At 34.1% G+C, this 20,039-nt stretch overlaps 1 protein-coding gene across 2 annotated transcripts; it reads left to right on the forward strand.

Annotated features, from left to right (window-relative positions):
• The first annotated feature begins 8,905 nt into the window (after nucleotides 1-8,905).
• Nucleotides 8,906-19,972, forward strand: LOC132191244 (uncharacterized). Of its 2 annotated transcripts, XM_059606183.1 has the most exons (9): nucleotides 8,907-9,514; nucleotides 10,308-10,448; nucleotides 11,602-11,982; nucleotides 13,550-13,654; nucleotides 15,660-15,800; nucleotides 17,449-17,652; nucleotides 17,846-17,938; nucleotides 18,092-18,203; nucleotides 19,547-19,972. In XM_059606183.1, exons 1-9 carry the CDS (start codon nucleotides 9,020-9,022, stop codon nucleotides 19,588-19,590), a joined length of 1,716 nt encoding a protein of 571 aa, XP_059462166.1. In that variant the 5' UTR covers nucleotides 8,907-9,019; the 3' UTR covers nucleotides 19,591-19,972. The 2 variants fall into 2 exon arrangements, with proteins under 2 accessions (XP_059462167.1, XP_059462166.1); XM_059606184.1 differs by lacking the exon at nucleotides 15,660-15,800 and having other exon boundaries at nucleotides 8,906-9,514.
• Nucleotides 19,973-20,039: the final 67 nt, after the last annotated feature.

The following is a 20,039-nucleotide window of genomic DNA, read 5'->3' on the forward strand; positions in this document are numbered from 1 at the left end:
GAACCTACCAGAACAATGACACGTTTATTTGGAATTATGTTAGATTACGGTCAAGCGGCACATCATGAGTCGTGACTAGTATTGTTCAGCAATTGGTTCGACAAGTATACGTGAAGAATAGAGCTACAGATGGGGGGGTCTACTAAATTCATTGCATTATTTTTTTATAGAGTTGTAAGATTTTAAAATTCTTTCAAAGTTTTCTTTTTTTCTTTTTCTTTAAATAAACGTTACGTCTAGTTTAGTCAAGCAAGCTTCGAATTAAAGTGGGGCCGGATTTATGCCATTGGACACGTTGATGTGTCGCTACCAAAGAAAAGGTTAATGCGCGCCTATAGGCGCTATATGGACTTTCTTTTGTTTATATTATTAGAAAAAAATACAAAATATAAAATTGATCCTTATGGTTTACCAAATTTACAATTAGTTCTATAGGGTATCAAGATGTATGCCAAAAAAATAATTTAGTTTCTATAATCAAATTTGGTCGACTAATTTAATAAATTCCGTTAGTGCAAGACTTACTTAAAAATGACACATGTCACAATTTTATTGGCTTTAATGTTTAACACTATTAGAATATGTTGACTCGGTGTCTATTTGGGATTGCGGTTTCAATAAGTGCAATTTTAAAAATAACGTTTTTAAAATCGCTACTTTTTAAAATTGTAAAGGCGTTTGGTAAAACATGTTAAAAATTATTTTTTTATTAAATATTTGTTATGCGAATTCATGATTTTTGTTTAAATTGGCACTTTTTCAAATAAGCACCCCTTGACCTGCTTATTGAAATCATAGATTTTTTTTTTCTATTTTAAATTAAATGTTTTTTAAATCAAAATGCCAAACGTCTTACGTTTTACAATATCTTTTAAAAACGCAGATTATTCTTGCAAAATCGCAATCTCAAACGTACCCTCGGTAAACAAAATTTGACTGGAGGGACCAAATTATTTTTGTTGGCATACTTCAAAGACGTTTGAGTTAATTTTAATACCACATGTAACTAATTGCAAATCAGGTAAACCACACAAATTTTTTACATTTTTCCTATAAAAAATTACATTTATCTCCTCAATTTATCAATTTTTATTATTTAACTCTCAATCTTTCAATTGAATTAATAGTTTATACATCCTACTAATCTATTATTGGAGTAGACATAAAATACTATACAGTAGACATAAAAAAAATTAAAAAAAAAAAAAGACAAAAAAATAATAATAATAATAATAATAATAATAATAAAAAGAAAAAAAAAAGCATCACTTTAGTCTTTTCAAATATTTCTGCCTTTTTTTTGTTTTGTAATTTTTTTTTTCTAATGCAGGGTATTTTTACTCTTTTGAGTCGCAAAAGAGAGACATTATAATTATTATAATAAGATACATTAACCAAATTAAAAAAAACAAAAAGACATTGCAACAAATGTGATAAATTGAAAAGGGTATATCATATTTGTTAAGAAGATCATCTATTAAGAGTATATTTGGGATTACGATTGAGTTGTCTAAAAGTGTTTTTAACATTCAAAAAGTCCGTTTAAAGAAAAAATACTCGTTTCGTAAAAAAAATTAAAAGCGTTTTTAAGATTCCAAAAGGCTTAAAAATTGTCAAAATACACTTTTGGCACAAAAAGTACTTTTGATTTAAAAGCTCAATTTCTCAAACGAAATCTCAAACAGGCTTTCAGAGTAAAATATTATTCTTAGAATTTTGAATCTTCCTAATAACTTTGAATAATAATAATAAATAAATAAATAAATAAAACTTGAGGGGCTTGTGAAATGCAAGTCTTTTTGATTGGCAACATGATTTTTCAAATTTTGGTTTTCAATTATATGTAGCCAAAAGCAACTTCAATGTCAATAAGGTAAAATACCATAAGATTGTCAATTGCAATATTCAAATTAAATGAGACCATACTGATATTCACAAAAAATACGAGACATTAATGATATTATAAAATTGTTGTTAAGAGATAGCTCAATTAGCTAAGAATCATACCTTATAAAGCAGAGATCACTAGTTCGAATTCTATCTCTCTCTGTGTGGACATGTAAAAAAAAAATGATATTATAAAATTATAATTGAAGTTTTTGATAGTAACATGTTTTTACTTTTTGGCCATCAGTTTCACCTTTTTTATACAATCATCTTTTACAAAGTAGTTTTAAATTACACCAGATGGCACAATAAAAGGTAAAAATTAAAAATAAAACCAAAAAGGGCAAAAAGAAAAGTTAGAAAACCCTTTCCCGTTGGTATTTTGCAGTACATTTGATGCTCTATCGCCTGAAACATTCGAAGTTGTGTACTTCCATCTCCTTCGCCCGACACCTGTCTAAAACCACGTTTGTGAAACGCGCACCCTGCGTATCGAACTGCACGTGTCACTCCTGGAGCACGATTGCATGGAAAATCTAAGACCGACAGGTGATGTAAGTCTACTCAGTACAGAAGACAAAGGGGCATGTATTGGTTTGTCCTTTACATGTGTCTTTCTTGGTCAGATATTCTTTTGCTTTGTTTGGACACCAGCTATATATGGTGGTACAGTGTAGCTCTTTGCCTCCATCAATGGTGGTTTCACTTTCTCTTGAAGAATCTCTTCTCAACAGATAGGGCCATGGCTGACCTTATACAAGGCCCTGTTTGGATTAGGCGAAGAGCCAAGCCTAGTTTTTTACATTTATCTTTTTTCTTCTTTCAATGACAAATAAGATTGAAATACAATTATACCAATTGAAATATTACCAGGCTATGAGAACCTTTCCATCCTAATGGCCGACCGACATGCTGAGATATTTTTTAAGGTAAATTTTTGTTAAACTAATCTATATGTTTCTTCTTGTAATAAATTAATTAATGTGATTTCAAATAGTAGGTAGACTATTGGAGTAATGATATCATTACTCTTTACTATTGTAATCGATTAGTTATGATTCATTCTAAATAAGACATGTTATTTAAAATTATTATTGAATTTGAGATAATCATTATTAAATTTTGATTTATTGATAATTTTAACTGTCATATCACATTTGGGAATTGTTTACTAAATATAATTATGGTTAGTTTGGATTTTGCGATTTCAAAATAGCGTTTTTAAACAAACACCTCCTTATTTGCAATTTAAAAACGTAGATTTTTTCTACATGATTTTTAAAAATACAATTCTAAACAACTCATTTTATGCGATTGGGGACTGTTAGGGAGAAAAACAAATGAACTAAGAAAAATTTTCAAGCTGACGTGGCAAACCGTGAGTGGCAGACAAGGGAAAGATAATTACATTTTTTTTTTTTTAATTTAAAAACCCTTGCCATGTCCGTTTAAAAATTTTTCTAAGTTCATTTATTTGGCTCCCTACCACTTCTCTATGCGATTTGGTTTAAATTACACTTTTTGTCTGTAAAATCACAATGCTAAACACACCCTTACTCGTTTTCAAAATCGGTTTATAAATCCATGTGATATACTTCTATAACAAAATGATCCATCCGTGTAAATTGCGATACTATTTTGATGTAGTCTTTATAAAATTACAATTTCATCTTTAAATAGAAAATTATATAAAAATAAAACACAATGAAAATAATATTTTTCAACCTTACGGGAAAAAGCCTTAAAAAATCACTAAAACCTGTTTATATACGTGTAAACCACAAACTCTTCCAATTCAATTAGTAAATATCCTTGATGATTCTAGAGGAATCAAATTTCGTTCTTATCTATCTACACTATGTGAGGCTCAAATTGAATCACTAAAATGTCCTTAATAACTCGAACTGGTCAAATTTAGTGGCTCTTTTAATGTAACCTAAAAGAGGATGAGCCCATTACAACTATTGAATCCAAGAAATAAATCGGACCAATTGGATCAACTCTTTTTTTTTTTTTTTTTTTTAAGGAAATATTTCAAATTTCATTCATAGAAAATCTAGAGCATACCAGCTCTAAAATCACAGTGCATAAAGCTCTAATATAACATAGTCAAGTGCCATGTAATTACAAAGCCATAAATACAATAAAAAAATGCTTATTATCAAAGTCTATCTATGAGTCCAGCTAATGCTAACTCATGCACAATTTCAGCTATAAAACAGATCTGTTTCTGCCTAAAAGAACATACTAGATCTAAGATATAGATAACCCATATTTTCTCTTATCTTGTTTTTTGGCCTTGAGAGATAATCCCCACAATGATCTAATCCTCTTGGGCCGAAGGTCAAGAGAAAAAACATACTTAATTAAACATTTCTGATTTGCAATATATACCTTTTATAAATAAGACATTGGTAGTATTAGTATATGTTTGTCAAAACAAATTATTATCTTGTTCATTAAAAGTTGATACAAAATATTAACTATTATTGAAAATGCCCTTTTTTTCTTTTTCTTTTATTTTTTTGCTGTATTTACCATGTAAAACTAATAACTTCCAGAAGAAAAATCTAGAAACCAAGAAGTGAGAAGATCCCATTTCTTTTATGAATATTCTTTACATCTTTTCGCAATTATTTTATTTATTTATTTTTTTTAGTAAGCTGAGTATGATAAGTGCTTTTGAGAAACTTTATGGTGATGTATTCGAAAGTATTCATAAAAAATCAATGGAATCTTCAATTTTTGTTTGCATATGCAATTATTGGAGGATCGCAGCTAAAATTGGATGGTAGGGAGGGGGTTGGTTGTGGGTAGCTTTAACAAGCAATGGATCACTCTATTCTCTTCCCTCATAATTTGTCATTCATATCCCTTTGATAGCTAATTTTGCAGCTCAAATTAATGGATATTTTTCTACTTGGAATAATGCACATCACCATATAATGCACATCACCGCATCCGATCATCTTCATTTAAAATTTTTAAATAACGTGACAATTTAAACGAGCTAAAAATTACTCCCCTTCCCTTTTGTATTACAATGATTATAGTTTTGAAAATTTTCAAGCTCGTTATCAAGAAGGCCATGTGACGCAGGACAAAAGAAGAACAAAACAAAATAACCCGTCGATTTCTGCATCGCCTTGTACTTGTAAAAGCATGTGGTGTATAGAGTTTTGTTAGATGATATGAATTACTGGTTAGTGCTTTCATAACAAGGTGATGATGATGATGATGTTGTCCATAGAAGATGATGAAGGGGTAAAGACATTATAGGCTACTGGAGTTGATTTGTGTGATTAATCACTTAAAATATGTTTTATTTATTAATATATATATATATTGTCGGTTCCATGATTAATTAGTTATACAACTTGACCCTTTTCCTTGTATGGTACTTCAATTCATGCAAGAGTGAAGAGTAGTCAAAATGGCCATCACCAGAAAACTTGAACAATGAGATTTGCCATGATGATGCTCTCTTTGTCAGAAGAAAGATAGGGAAATTAGTTAGGGTCTAACTCAATAATTAATCATTAATGTCTTCCATATATAGTATTGAATGAATTTTCTTTTCTGGACCACCAGCCTATATAGTATATGGGTTAAGTACAAATTTTTAACGGGATTATATTTGGTTAGGCAAACTTTTTTCTTTTGAGAAAATTTTACAAAGGACCCTTAAACTACTACGTGATTTGAAAAGATACTTATAAATTTTAAAACATCTCAATTTTACCTATAAACTTTCAATTTGATGCAATCTACCCAATTTCATCTGGACATTAAAAGTGATGAAATAATTTTTATACTCCTGAAACTTTTATAAAATTTCAAATTTACCCGTAATTTTAAATTAAAAAAAAAAAGGAAAAAGTGAAGGGTAATTTAATTTTTTGAGTGATTTTCATTAGGGTTTAATGGGGAAAAAAAAATGACGGAGATGAGTCAATTGCATCAAATTGAAAGCTAAAGGGTGAAATTGAAATTTAAGAGAGTATTATAAAAACGCATGGTAATTCAGGAGTTTTAAGTGAGATTATTTATTTATTTTTGGTTGGCAAACTTTTCGTTTAAAGGCCTGTACATGGGCCGAAAATAAGACGGGACCAATCTTTATACCTGTGGCTGTGGGTAGCCTGGACAGATTGATTAGTATATGAAAAATCGAAGAAGCTCCTCTTTAATCAGCACTGAGCTCACACTTAGATTATGATTATTGCCGCACTAGATCAAATGCAGCAAAAAAAAAAAAAAAAAAAGCCCACTTAAGTTTGAGGAGAAATATTGTAAATATGAGTAGTGATAATAGAGATACTAGCGTGAGTGATCGAACAGCCACTCACGCCGATTTATTATAATATAAAATATTATTAAAAAAATCTATGAACAATAATATTAAAAAAATTATATTATAAAATAAATCGGCGTGAGTGACTGACTGTTCACTCACGCCAGTGTCTTCATTATCATTACTCTTATAATATATATTTAATATTACGTTGATACTCACCATTTAGAGTTGATTGAAATTAAATCTTAGATATTTGATTATCATACTTGTCTTTCCCTCAATACCATAGTTTTTCTATAAAATAGACATTTGTAGAAGTAAACAGTGCATTAGCATAAGTTTTTCTATAAAATAGACAATTCATAGAAGTAAACATAAGGTTCTAACACCAAATTACCTCAAAATTTTTTATCCATTTTCTCCGTCTTTGCTTCCACTTTTCCTCTCCCGTCCATATTTTATTATTCTCTACAAATTTCTACATTTACTAAGACAAATTCCTAGCTCCACCACCGACATCAGTGCATTAGCATTGGCTTCGAATCCTGTTTTTGATGCTCACACGAAGCACATTGAGGTGGACTTTTCAATTTTGTGTGTGGAAAGGTAGTTAGTCGAGACATCTGCATCAAATAGCCGATATTTTCACAAAAAGGTTAACTTCTGTCATGTTACCCTTCCCTTGAGGGGGAATGCTAACCAACGTGGGATAAAACAGACAGGCAGACAGCAACAACCGACAGTCATGCATGCAGCAGCCAAAATTCATGGAACAGCAAATTCTGCAGATGAGAGAATGACAAAGTTGGCTACAGCAGACATGGACTTATCATCACCTTCTGTCACATAGAGATCAATGACAGCATCTAGATTTTTAAGTTTCAAATGCAATTTCAAATTCTTCAAACTGTACAGATAATATAAATTGTACTGCAAATGCTCTGTTTTGGTTACATTCAACCAAAGCAATTTCACAAAAGTTTTCAGCAGCTCGGCTCACCCTTTTGATCATTTCAAGTTTTTCCTTGATGGTGTTGTTCTTATGCTTATCTTTATCCTTCAACTCAGCAACAGAGCTACCATGCAATGAATTTGTTGCCAAGATAAGTGTAATGAGACCAGACCAAATACATTAATTGTGGCAGGACCTGAAGAACAATAATGCTTGATGAATCAATGTCTAGAGTAATGCAAATTAGGCAGGTGCGATACATCAGAAACCAGTAATATTTAAGAGGGTTGGCCCTTTACTAGATCAATAATATGATTGTCTTGAGTTAATTAGCATTCGGAAAATGGCAACAACAGTGTCAGTGGATTGGGATTCACATCCATGAGATATCATATCCAGAGGCAGACCTACATGGGGCTCATGTCCCCCCTAAATTTTAAAAATTTCCTCAAAATTATAGTTTTTTTAAATTTTGCTTTTACCCCCTAATTTTTTTATTTATTTTAACTTTGCTTATTATCATTTCGCTTCTGCCCATCTGAGACTTATCTGCCCAATAAATTGCCCGACCACATACTACGTAAATAGGTCTAGACAGCCTACCGAGTACTGGCAAGTATGTTTTATATGAAGTTCCTAGTGTTACTTGTTCAAATTGCTAACAATTCAAACATATTTACTGTGGATCCTAACTTTCCCTTTTGAGCTTGGTAATTATCATGCATATTCCCAAATCTCCTCTCTCTGCCATAAAAGCAAAACAGTAAGAAATGTAAAAGCAGCAGATGTATTCATGAGTTGACCATTTTCCATGCAATGCATTGTTTTTTTATGGTGCTTTCTGAGTTTGTCACTGCAGTAAGTACTACCAACATAGCAACAGCGAGTTACAGTTGGTGTCGTTTGAAGTTATCGTTGGATTTTCTCTTATTAGTAAAGATGATAACAGGAGATGAAAGTAACTTTTCTCATCAATGTTTTGTGAGGTGCAAATGAAAATAAATTATTTGGGGGCTTCGTATATTCGATCAATTAATGATTCATTTAAGAATGCATTTATTCATGCTTAGTATTATTTTCCCATTTTCTAGTCTCAATATTTTTTTTTTCACAAAACAAAAATATAATCCAAGAATTATTTATTCTCTTGTAAAATTTAACGCTTTTATTTCTTGACAATATTCATATTAAAGTAATAATTAAATTTTTTCTTTATCTATAACTTTTAAATAATTAATAATTTAACAATTTACGGCACCATATATGATCGCATCCTCGCATTCATGGATGTCTCGAGAGTGCAATACTTTCAAAACTTTGCCATCTTATCATAAGTTGTAATTAATGCTAAAGAGTAAATGCTAATTAACACGTGATCAAAGCAAGTCAATTAAAAAATAATAATAATAATAATAATAATAACACATATTGGCACGTATTAAATAAATTGTAAGGAATAATGCTATATACTACACTCTTGTTTTATTTTTATTTTATTAAATTGAGGTGGGAGTTTTTTTTATAATCTCTTAAATTAATTTTTTAAATAAAATGGAGTATAGTGAGTAAGGTTATACTTATTCATTTTTAAACGAAAAATGTTAAAATTGTTGAAAAAAATAAAAGAGTAGGTTCAATATTTTTGGTTTTAGAATAATTCGACTTGCTTCTCTCTTGACTCCTATCATTCCACTAACACACGGCCACGCAGTTTCTCCACCCTGCACCTGCACACACCTAATCCCCACCACCCCTCTCCCTCTCCTTTCTCACTATTTTCATTTCTCAAAGATCTGCAACGCCAATCTCTTGTTTCTCGCTCTAAAAGCTCTCTCTCTTTCTCTCTCTCGCTCGCTCGCTCGCTCGCTCTCTATCCAAGCGCCATGAGCGACCCCATTGAACCATCAACATCTTCGACGTCCTCAGCGAAAGACCCGAACACGGTCTCTCTTCTACACCCTCGGCGGGAGCCGTTCGAGCATGGCCTCCTCCCAATCCCGAAGCTCATCTTCACCGACCCGACCCAAACTCTAATCCCCCTCAAGCAGACCCTCCTCTCCTCCTCCTCCGCCGAGACGAATCGCCGGGTCGACTCGGCCGCGCTCTCCGAGGCCCTCCAGATCTCCCCGGCCCACGCGCGTCTCGTCCTCGACACCCTCGCCTCCATCCTGCACTCCGACTCCGACCCCCTTGTCCGCTCCAGACCAGACGAGATTGACTCCGCCGGCGCCGATGTCCATGATCTGGTCCTCTTCCTCTACATCCAGTCCTACAAGAAGCTGCTCCCCAGGACGCACAAGGACTCCGCCTCCGTCGCCGACGTCTGGCCCTCCACCTCCGCCTTCGATGGCTACTTGTCCGCCCTCTCGCCGCTCCAGGTCACTGTCTTTGTCGCTGCGAATTTGAAATGCGAATTCAATTTTGATTTCTGTATGTGCGTTGGAATGGTGGTGTTTTGGTAGGGATTTGCAATTTGAAATTGTTTTGCTGGTTTTTGTGTGTTACAATGTTATTAGGGAGGAATTCGGTGTATTGATATCATGCGGGGTAGGACCTTTTTATTGAGTTTTCTTGGATATAATATTTCAACTGCTTTTTCTCATATGTTTTCTACAATATGGTGAGAACTTCTGGTTAATTTTGTGCATTTGATTCAAAAGGAATTCACATGCATTAGTACTTGTTTCAAATTGGTCCGTGAATGTTGAATATTTCATTGATTTTTTTCGATAGTTTTAATATCTTACGAAGATTTGCAATCATTGTACACCACATTGGTTTGATTTTTAGGGCCGGCCTATGAGCAAAATCCAAAGGATTTATATGGTAGTGAAAAAATGTATTTACCTCCAACTGTTCATATGTCAGTCTTCTGCAACTCTTTGATTTGCTGAACGCTTCGAAGTAGGATTCATGTGATTAACCCAAATCGTTTGGATAAGGTTCTGTTTAATCCCAATTTTAATGAATTCTGTAGTATGTAAATTTCAAGTTGTTATCTTTAGGCATATCTTATGATGTTTGCCTAAATCTCATAATGCTGGATCTCACTGTGTTTTTGTGTTTTGTTATAGTTTGGTTTCAAATTTTGTCGCTAGAAACTTTAATTTTTGCTAGAACATTTGATTTTAGTCAAACTTTTTCTAAGCCTGTATTTCCATCACATGGCAGCTCGTACGTAGCAACAGCCGTCGGTTTATTCCATCACAGTCTGATGAAGAGGCTCATCAGTTGTCATATCTACAAAAGCACTTGGCTAACATTCTCTCTCTCTTAGCAGAGCCTGTGGAGGGGGACGGGGAAGAATCCCTGGTTTGTATAACTGCTGTTTCTATCTCTGAATAGTTTGGAGGAGCTTTTACTTCTATATTGTTTTCTTTTCCACTTCTATATAGTGCATATTTAATTATGTTCTAAAGATGTTCAATTTAGTGCTAGAATTTTTCGTTTTTACCTTTGCCCATTGTTTGTTTTCTCACAATTAGAGAAAAAGCTTTTGGTTGTCCCCAGACCTATTGCTCTGTCTGTTAATCCAACCACTGGTTGGTGCTACCTCAAACAGTATAAACAATGCACAAAGTTTCACTAGAAGAGTTTTGAATCCCATGCCTCCCACACTGTCACGCCATCTTAGACATGTTTAGGAGAAAGCAATGCATCTTAGTCATCATCTCCCTGCAAGTAGTTCAGTCAGAATGAGATATGTAATTTGAAAAGGCATCATCTCCATTTGGCATTATTGTTGTTGGCCAAATAGCTTTATGTTAGATATATGATTTGCATGTGGTGTCAACAAATAGATCTCAAATGCTTCCAAAGGGTGATCCATGAGCATCTTAGAGCAGAGGAAATCCACTTTATTTCTTCCGTAATAAGTAATTGCAGCTTGAACACATGTTTGTGTCCTATTACATACTCTGCAGGGGAGGTTGAAATTTTAAAGCAGTTTTAGGGGAACTACTTTGAAGGCAAGATGTGGACAAATTTTTTGTACATACTTGGGAGTCCTAGGAAATGCTTATGGCTCCTCTAAGAATACCTAGGAAAACACATTTGAATCCATGAGGAACATGGTTTCTAATATCATTTTACTTGTCAAGTTTTCCTGGTAATGACTTGAACATGAATCTTATTGATTGGCTCAAATACATTTGTTGACTTTTCTATGACTAACTTAAGGCAGAAGTACCTGGGCCACTCTCTTGCTGTATTGGACATCACAAGTTATGTTGCCAATTTACCTGCTGTTTATGTTTATATGGATGGAATCATTACTTTTCATGTTAGTGGAAAATGCAATTGAGTTATGGCGTGTTTGACTCCCAAGTCCAAATGAGTTTAAGTTATTAAAGTTTGCTTTCACTTAGTAATCTTACTATTTGTCTTATTGCATTTTTAATTTGTCTGACTCTGCAAGTATTTCTCTGGCCCCCTTGTAATGTGCTAATTCACCATATTGTTTTAGGTTTTGACTATGGATAGATTCGAGCACCTTGGGTTTCTGATTCAATTTGGTGATAAGGGATATGAAGGAAATCAGTTGAGCCAACATGCTCCATTTTTTGCAAATTCAGATCCCGACATGCCTGCTGTACCTGTTCCTGCAGCACAAGTTCATGATTGGCTTCTACAGAATATAGCTTCTGCTTTGGAACATATTTCGGAAAGAACTTCTGCAAAAGAAAATGGCCCATCAAGTGCCTCTGATCAGGATGTTGCTATGGCCGATGCCTGCACAACTTTAATCAAGGCCTCACCAAGTGCTAGAGGTCCAAGTTTTATTGAAGGGGTCTCGAAATCATCACTTGTAAAGCATGCATCTGATCTTAAAGGTTCTTCTGTAAAGGTTTGTATGTCTTTCCACATGTTCAATTTGGGCAAGAAATTTTTCATATCATTTCCTATTAACAGATCCTATATCTCTATCTTGAACATGAATCAGAATTATGAGATCTGATTGTTGATGACTAAACTTGGATTGAGGTAGATTCAATCTGATTAGTTTCTGGATCGCTTTTGCATCGTAGGTTTATGATACTAAGTAAGTTGAAATTCATAATGTCATAGGATATTACATGTGAATATTTAAGTTTGAAAAACCTGGATACTTGACCCTTGTTTCTGGATTCTGTTCCCATTCATATTCCAAATCTGAAAGTAAATTTAATTGTGGATAGTACTTAAAATCTGTTGGTATTTATATTTAAGCTCATACCTGGGTATCATATCTAACATACGTGGATTAGAATTTAGGATCCCTGCTGAATTCAACCTACAAACTGCCCTGCCATTAATTTCTTTCTGTTGTTTGTTATGTCATTTTTAATTTTTGTTTTTCTATTTTATGCATGTTTGCTACTCTCTTTTATGCCATACATTGAACTGGCCTTTCTCTTTCTATTTTTATCCACTCTGTGAAGCAATTTTACCTGTACACAATAATATAGTTCTTTTTAGACAGTGAAGATAATAAATCTATGCATTGTCACAACAGTGAGAGATAGGTGGGGGCTTGAGCCCCATAACATAAAAATGTATCTTATTCTGTTGCATTATTTAAAAGAAAATCATGAAATATGGGTTTGCAATCATATAGCACTAATTTAACTAGCCAAATTAGTTAAGGGCCCAATGTTAAGGCCCATTAGCTCAGCAACGGTCAGCTACTAATAAAAGACTCATTCTCCAAACCATGGCTTAAATTAGTACTACCAGAAATTACTAAATACTCTCAACTCTGGAAGATTAAATAAAAGAAAGATGTAGAATAAAATATTGATGACCTAATTAATTATGATTGACACTTTCTGTCGGACCGAAAGATCCTTTTTTTTTTATGTTGTATAGGAGACTAACTTTATCCTTAGGTTTCGAAAGAGGATATTACTTTTCCATCCAACTATGTTCTGCTGTATCAGATATCTTCCTACTGGTGTTCTATATAATTTTAAAGCAAATGTCTTCCTAGCTGCAAATTGCTGGGGTCTATATGGAGATTGATATCACTTTTGAGATGGAGAAAAGAGTGATGATGATACAAACTTTATGGGCATTCCTGCGTTATTTACTTGGTAGAACTTCCAGTCTCACTACTGGCAGTTTAACACCCCTATGGTCTTCTGGTGATATCTTGAATTTATTGGGATTTAAAATTAGCAGAGTTGGTATCTAAAAAATCAAGGTTAAAAGTGCATAGTAATATTAATCTGTCCTTAGAAATGCATAGAAAATTTTAAGTTATTACAACCTAACAACTAATTTAGGAAAAGACCTCTATCATTCATGTTGTGGTTACAACCAACTTTCTCTTGCATGCCATGTGCATACTCGCATGATAATTCACTTGTGTCCTCATTCCTCAAAAGAGTGTTTTCTATATTGCCCTGCTACTAACGTGGTATCTGCAATTTCAGGTCCTAAATTGTCATGATTCTGTCATTTACGTCTTAGCACCTTTGAGATACGCCACCATTTACGGAAGCTCTGATACTACTATAGTTCTTGGAGCAGTTGGCAAGGTAATAGCCAAGATTTTAGTACTTACTGTTTTCTTACTACATGTTTATGGATGCTCCAATGTTTGATTTTTTAATTTTTAATTTTCCAACTCAACTAAGCTTTGTTTGGATTTTTAAATTTTTTGAGGCATTTTACTTTTTTTGGGGTTTGTGTTGTCTATATACTTCCTGTTTACATGAGTTGATTCTCTTTGACACTTTCTAATAAATTAATCACCTTGAAAAGTATTAGCACAAAGGCTTTCTAGCAGCTCAATCCCTACTATTAGATCCATAAATCTTGTGTATATAAATTGTTATGAGTGTCGGGATATGCTAAAAAAATTGCTTTAATAGTTTCGAAGGAAGCAAGATATGTGTTGGTGCCTCTCATTGGCTGGGATGTGATACGTTGAATAATTTGATGGTGATAAATACAGTGCAGCTTGCTTTTTAGGTGCGTGTGAATTTTCAGGTGTCTGACTTCTAGCAAAGGAAATATGCTATAATGAGCTGTTCTTTAACTTTGTCTATCAAACAGTCATTCTACAGTGATAATTTTCTCAAACACCAGCATTGAAGCTGTCTCTCTGTGTTGCATCTCTGGCATTTATGGTCTTAAGGTTTTCCTTTTGCAGTCGCTTTCTTGTGCGGATCTCTGCTTTGAGTTATTTCTCTTTTTGTTTATTTGATGTTTTGGATGCTTTAACTTTCAGAAGCTGATTTTCTTTTATGGAGTTTGGATACTTAAAAAACCCTGAAATATTAGTGTCAAACACATGTCAGACATGGATATCTCTAGATACATGACCGTCAATAGAATAAGTAATTTTGAAATTCGGATACAGGGTGGACATGAATTGATATAGCTGAGATACTTTCCAGATACAGAAGGGATACTTTTGGGGCCAAAATCAAATTTCTTTAACAAAAAACAATGGCTTCCTTGCCGTATCATGTCCTAATTTTTCTAGAATTACTGTATCATTGTATTCATATCGTATTTTGCCTACCTCCCAAGTCATTATCAGTGCTTCTTAGGTTTCTTTTTCATCTTTCTCATGTGCTTATGCTTCACCCTTTCTCTCTTTCTAGGAAATTTCTTAATTGTCTTAGAAGTATAATGCAGAAATAGTGATTGCTAACATCTTTCAAGCTCAATGGGTATGGGAGTCAAAATGAAATTATATTATATCACATGGAAATCATTTGATGGAAAAACATCTTTGCATTTATTTTTCCATGTAGCTTGTCCCATTGCTTTCGAGGTATTTTTGGATGAATCGCTTTCCTACACTGATGATGCTTTCAAGCACTCGTAAATTTAGTAATATAGTCAATGTGTCAGTTTGAGCTGGAAAGTTTCTCCTTAGTTGATCTTTTATTCCTTTATTAGGTCACCTTTGCTTAATTGTATAATAGCATTGATTTTCTCACTTGAAAGTTTAGCATTATCGTAATATTATTGTGGTTATCACAAGTAAAAGGGTCAGTTCTGGTTAATGTAATCCTTGGGTGTGCTGTTGATTCATTTTTCACTACTGAATGTTGGAATATTGATACAAATGGTCTTTGTGAAACTTAGAAGTTTTGCTTGGTTTTGATCTTCATTTATACTCGGTTCCTGAGATTGGATGCCATGTCTGCTGTTGTCCATCATTTTATCATTTTTTGGTTAGGTTCCCAAACAAAATATTCTTGCCCTGCAATAAATATACTTAGTTTATGCACATTGTGTCTTCTGATAAATGACATGTCTTCATTTTTGTACGTGCTTCTTTTAGCGGTGTAAAACATTTTGAGATTTAATACTGAGACCTCATTTTATCACAATAGTAATATTCATCAATTTTTTTTTTCTTCACAATAGTAACATATCTGGCATATCCTGCCTGCTTTCATGTCAAGTGATCAACTTGGTGATCAAGAGGAGTCACTAACTTTTGACTCGTAGTGATTATGAATGAAAAACATCATTTGTATGGAAACTGAGATGGATTCATCCCAAATGATGTGATTTTTACAGGCTGTAAGAGTTGAACATTGTGAACGAGTTCATGTGATTACAGCAGCAAAGCGAATCAGCATTGCAAATTGCCGCGAATGTGTGTTCTTTTTGGGGGTAAACCAGCGACCGCTCATTGTTGGCGATAACCATAAGCTGCAGGTGTGTCTCACACTACTACTTCCATTGCCCTACTAACTTTCCAGCTAGCACTAACAGGCCATAATGTGGTATTAACGAAGAAATTTACAATTGATAAGGATCTCCCATTTGTGCTCACCATTCTCAAATTTGAACATATTGGGTTTATAATTGAGACACTTCAATGTTTTTTTTTTTTTTTTTTTTTTCATGATATAGAATGTTGGTTTTGTTCTCTGTTCTCAAAGGTTTGTTCTTGTTGTTGTTCTTCTTCTTGCATAGTTCTCTCTGGGGTATTTTGTTGGTTGGCTCATTTTTTTGAAGTTGCTGTGTGATCTGGCTTGTTATTTGCTTTACAAGGGGCCTTAGGATTCCGTTGGATAATCCTTTCTTCATTATTTGGTAATTCTTATGTATATAATGGACAACTAGGTTGTCACTAAAGATGAAAGGTAAAATTTCCAGTTATCATGTGCATCCAAACTCTATTGATTTCTTCGGTTGGTGTTTGATTATCATCTAATTGTGATGAAAAATATACGCTTAGGAACACCTACTGGCCAATTGGTGCCTCATAGTCTTGGACTTTAAATAGTAGATCTGCCTGCACAGTGCTGTCAATGTAAACTGATTTTGAATGAAATAAATTCACAATAAAAAAGAAAAAAAGAAAAGAATAAGACCACGAGCAACTTACCTTCATCTTATGAATGGGGGTGAGCATGGATTTCAAAAACCTGACCAACAGCAGGTCGGTTTCGGTTCCATGAGTCAAAAAGGCAAGTCGGTCTTGGCTCCATGAGTCAAAAAACTGTTAGTGTTGGTTTGGGTGTCGGTGGTTAATGTTGGGGTCCTGACCAAAACCAGCTGACCAACATCCATTTATAAATACCCAACTTTCTGACTTACACTTATTAGCTTCTTAACCACCAGCTTTAAATTCCAACCCTCTGCCTTTCGCCCATTTCAGACTCACTTGGTCATTCCCGTCTGCCACCCCTCTCAGCCTTAAATGCCCTTTCCCAAATCTCTCTCCTTAACCAAAGACATCTAATCACATGCTTGTCTCCTCTGGAGCCCCTTCCCCAATCTCTCGACCTGTTTTGGACTCTTTGGATCTGTTTGAGTTGTGCCCTTCATCATGGCGCACAAACAGGCCTCTCTCACCAGGATCTAGTCGAGCTCCTGACTCGTCTGTCTCAAATTGACATTTTCTACTTTTCTGGTTTCCTCAACAAATTTCAGTTTGCAATCTTGGTTACACTAGTTTAGCTTATCATATATTTATATAGTGTGCTATGTAGTATATCTATGTAAATGTTTGCATGAGATAGTTTAATTTTTGTTTGGTGATGCGAAATGAAGGCCCAATTGGGTAAAGCAAAAACCAAAAACCCGACTGAGCTTACCGGTCAAACTGAAACCGACTGCTAGCAATTGGTTCAATTTGGTTCAGTTTCTACTTTGCAATTGGTTTGGTTTTGTGGATGGATTTTGCCTATGACATTTTTGGTTTGGCCCTCATAATTTTGCTTACACTGACCAACCGGTTCGGTGCTCACCCTACTTATTTTGTTAAGCATGATTTATATAATTTTTTATTTTCTATCTCTATGTTTTATTGATGTTTAAATTTTCTAAAATACTTTTGTTTATCCTATTTTTTTAGGTGGCACCATACAATACATTTTACTCTCAATTGGAGGAGCACATGAATGAAGTTGGTGTCGAGGCTAAAACCAATAAATGGGATGAACCCCTGGCACTTGGAGTGGTTGATCCACATGATTCATTGTCTCATCCTGCGGGTGTCTCTGATGCGCAGGCCGAGTCCGCTACACGCATGGACCCTGACCAGTTCACAAAATTTTTGGTATGTTTTTTGACATTTCTTGTACTAACTTGGTAAGGAAGTGTTTTTAAATGCTGCATGTGTTGGTGAGATAGTGAAAAATGGAACAATGTATGAAAGTCGGTTTTGTAGTGCTTTTTTTTTTTTTCTTCTGAGAAGATTTTTTCTCGACTTGAACTTATTTTATATGCCTCTGTTTTTCCTTGGCGCACAGATTCCTGACTGGTTTGGTGATGAATCCTCTGGGTCTACAAAAGACAACCCATTCCTATTACCAGATGCTTATTTGGTGTCTCAACAGAGAAATGTATGTCTACTGAGCCATGCTGATTAACTGAGATGTTGGGTTTTTTATTTTAGTATCTGGGTGTGTTATGTATGGTAGTGTTGTTATAGAATAGACTTGTAATCTTAATTGATTCTCCTGATGTTGGATTGAATTAAATGATTGTTTTTCCAGCAAAAGAATTTAGGGGAGATCAAACAATTATTGAGGGAAGCACCCCTTGAAGAAAATCGGAAACGAGAGTTATCATCTGCACTCCATGTATATTTCAAAGACTGGTTATATGGTACTGATTTTCTCTTCATCTGTTTTTGTTTTATTGATGCACAAAGTCTATAAGCTTTAGATTTATATGCATTTGGACCGCTTCTCGAATCCCTATTCATACTTGTTTCCCAAACAGAGGGCAAATTACTGTGAATTACTGTGTTCTCTGTATTTTTGTATATTTCATTTGTCATTTGACCATGTTTTAGAAAATTGAAATTTTATTCGGTTAAATTTTAGTTGAGGTGAGGTGGCTTTGAGGTTCTTGTACTGCTTATCCGATGTGCCTTTTTCTGCTTTTAAATAGTTTAGGTTTTCTTTCTTGCTTGCTATCCAAATCATTCATTAGAGTTGGTATAGTTTTTTTTACTTCTAAAAAAAAGTTTATTCAAAAAATTATAAGCAAAAGTTTATATGTATGAGGAGTGCTACACATCCCAACTTTTTTTTCCAAAAGTTAGTTCCCAAATGATATGTCACAATTTCATGAGATTTATTATTTTGGGAAGTGTGTCACCAACTCATAGGATGGTGATACATCATTTGGGAACCAACTTTTGTGAAGAAAATTTGGGATGTATAACATTTCTCTATATGTATTGCATTTCCAAAGAAGCATGGCTTACTTCGTTCATGAGTTCTCTAGTGTTATGTATGTGAGGAAATTTATTATTTAAGTACTCGGAACATCGCTTGCTACATTGTGTGAAAATTTGGACCATAAAATGTTATGTCATATTTAAAACTTTTGAATTCCTATTTTATGGAGTTTCTATAAAAGAAAACTCTCTTATGTCTCTGTTTCTATTTGTCTCTCACTCTTCTTTTTGTTTTTTCCCCCCCCTGGATTTGTTTTGCTTTAGTTAATGTATGTAAGATGTCTTTTTCCATACTAGAATTTTCATGTTCTGGAGATATAAAGTGTGCAATTTGAGGTGTTGCCAAGAGGTGTTGTCTGTCTTGTTCTGGGCCAAGTTACTGTTGGTTCTGCTATTGCTTGGAAGCAGAGAAAGTTGGGATGGGTCAGTTGCACCAGGCTTGCTTGTTGGTTAATCTTTTTGTGGGATTATTCTGGTTTTACAGAGTGTTATTACTTCCTCAGCGCCCTACATTCTAAACTTGTTATTATCATCTGTTCTCTAGCATAAAAACTTGTAACGAATGCAACCCTTTTAATTTTGTGAGTTTCTCTTCTTTTATGTTTTATGTTTTCAGAGGTGGGTCTAAGGTTGAAATCTTGCTAAAGCAAAGAACTAGTTAATGATTTATTTTTTATTTTTATTTTTTTCTTCTGGTTCTGAAGAGTAGTCCTGTAATAACATCAAATGAGGTTTTAACTGTGTTGTTTTATTATTGTGACAGCTTCGGGCAACATCCGCCAGCTGTACTGCCTACAAGGTGACTAATATATTATGATGATGCTGTGGCACAGTTGAGGATGGTACAGAAGTAAGTTCTCTGGTTTTCATTTTCGACCCTCACCAAGTTCCTGTAGCCATTTCTGGTGGTACTGCAGGCAGCAGAGAATCAACCCTATGTACTTCAGAATGCTAAAGCCATATGTGCATTGACACTGGTGCAGAGGATGAAAATTCAAGATACATTTGCTAATCTCATTGTAATATTTTATTTTTGAGAAAAGAAAGTCTTAAATGTATTTTGTTAACCTAGGTTCACAGCTTTGTATTATTATTATTATTATTTTTTTATGTATCCCCTCGTGGTCTAGCATGCTGAATTTTTAAAAGCTTTTAAGTTTTGCCCATTTGTCGTGAGGTTCTGAGTCTACTATTCTTGGGGTGAATTTGAAATGGAATTTGCAGCTGCGTGCCAAATAGGGTTTAATTGATCTAAT

The sequence above is a fragment of the Corylus avellana genome, chromosome ca9, assembly GCF_901000735.1.
Source record: "Corylus avellana chromosome ca9, CavTom2PMs-1.0".
In the NCBI taxonomy this organism is placed as follows: Eukaryota; Viridiplantae; Streptophyta; class Magnoliopsida; order Fagales; family Betulaceae; genus Corylus; species Corylus avellana.

Coding starts and splice junctions, on each gene's coding strand:
- LOC132191244 (XM_059606183.1), top strand. CDS start 9,020: ATGAGCGACCCCATTGAACCATCAACATCTTCGACGTCCTCAGCGAAA. Junction 9,515..10,307: donor CCGCCCTCTCGCCGCTCCAG/GTCACTGTCTTT, acceptor ATCACATGGCAG/CTCGTACGTAGCAACAGCCG. Junction 17,653..17,845: donor ACCAGTTCACAAAATTTTTG/GTATGTTTTTTG, acceptor CTTGGCGCACAG/ATTCCTGACTGGTTTGGTGA.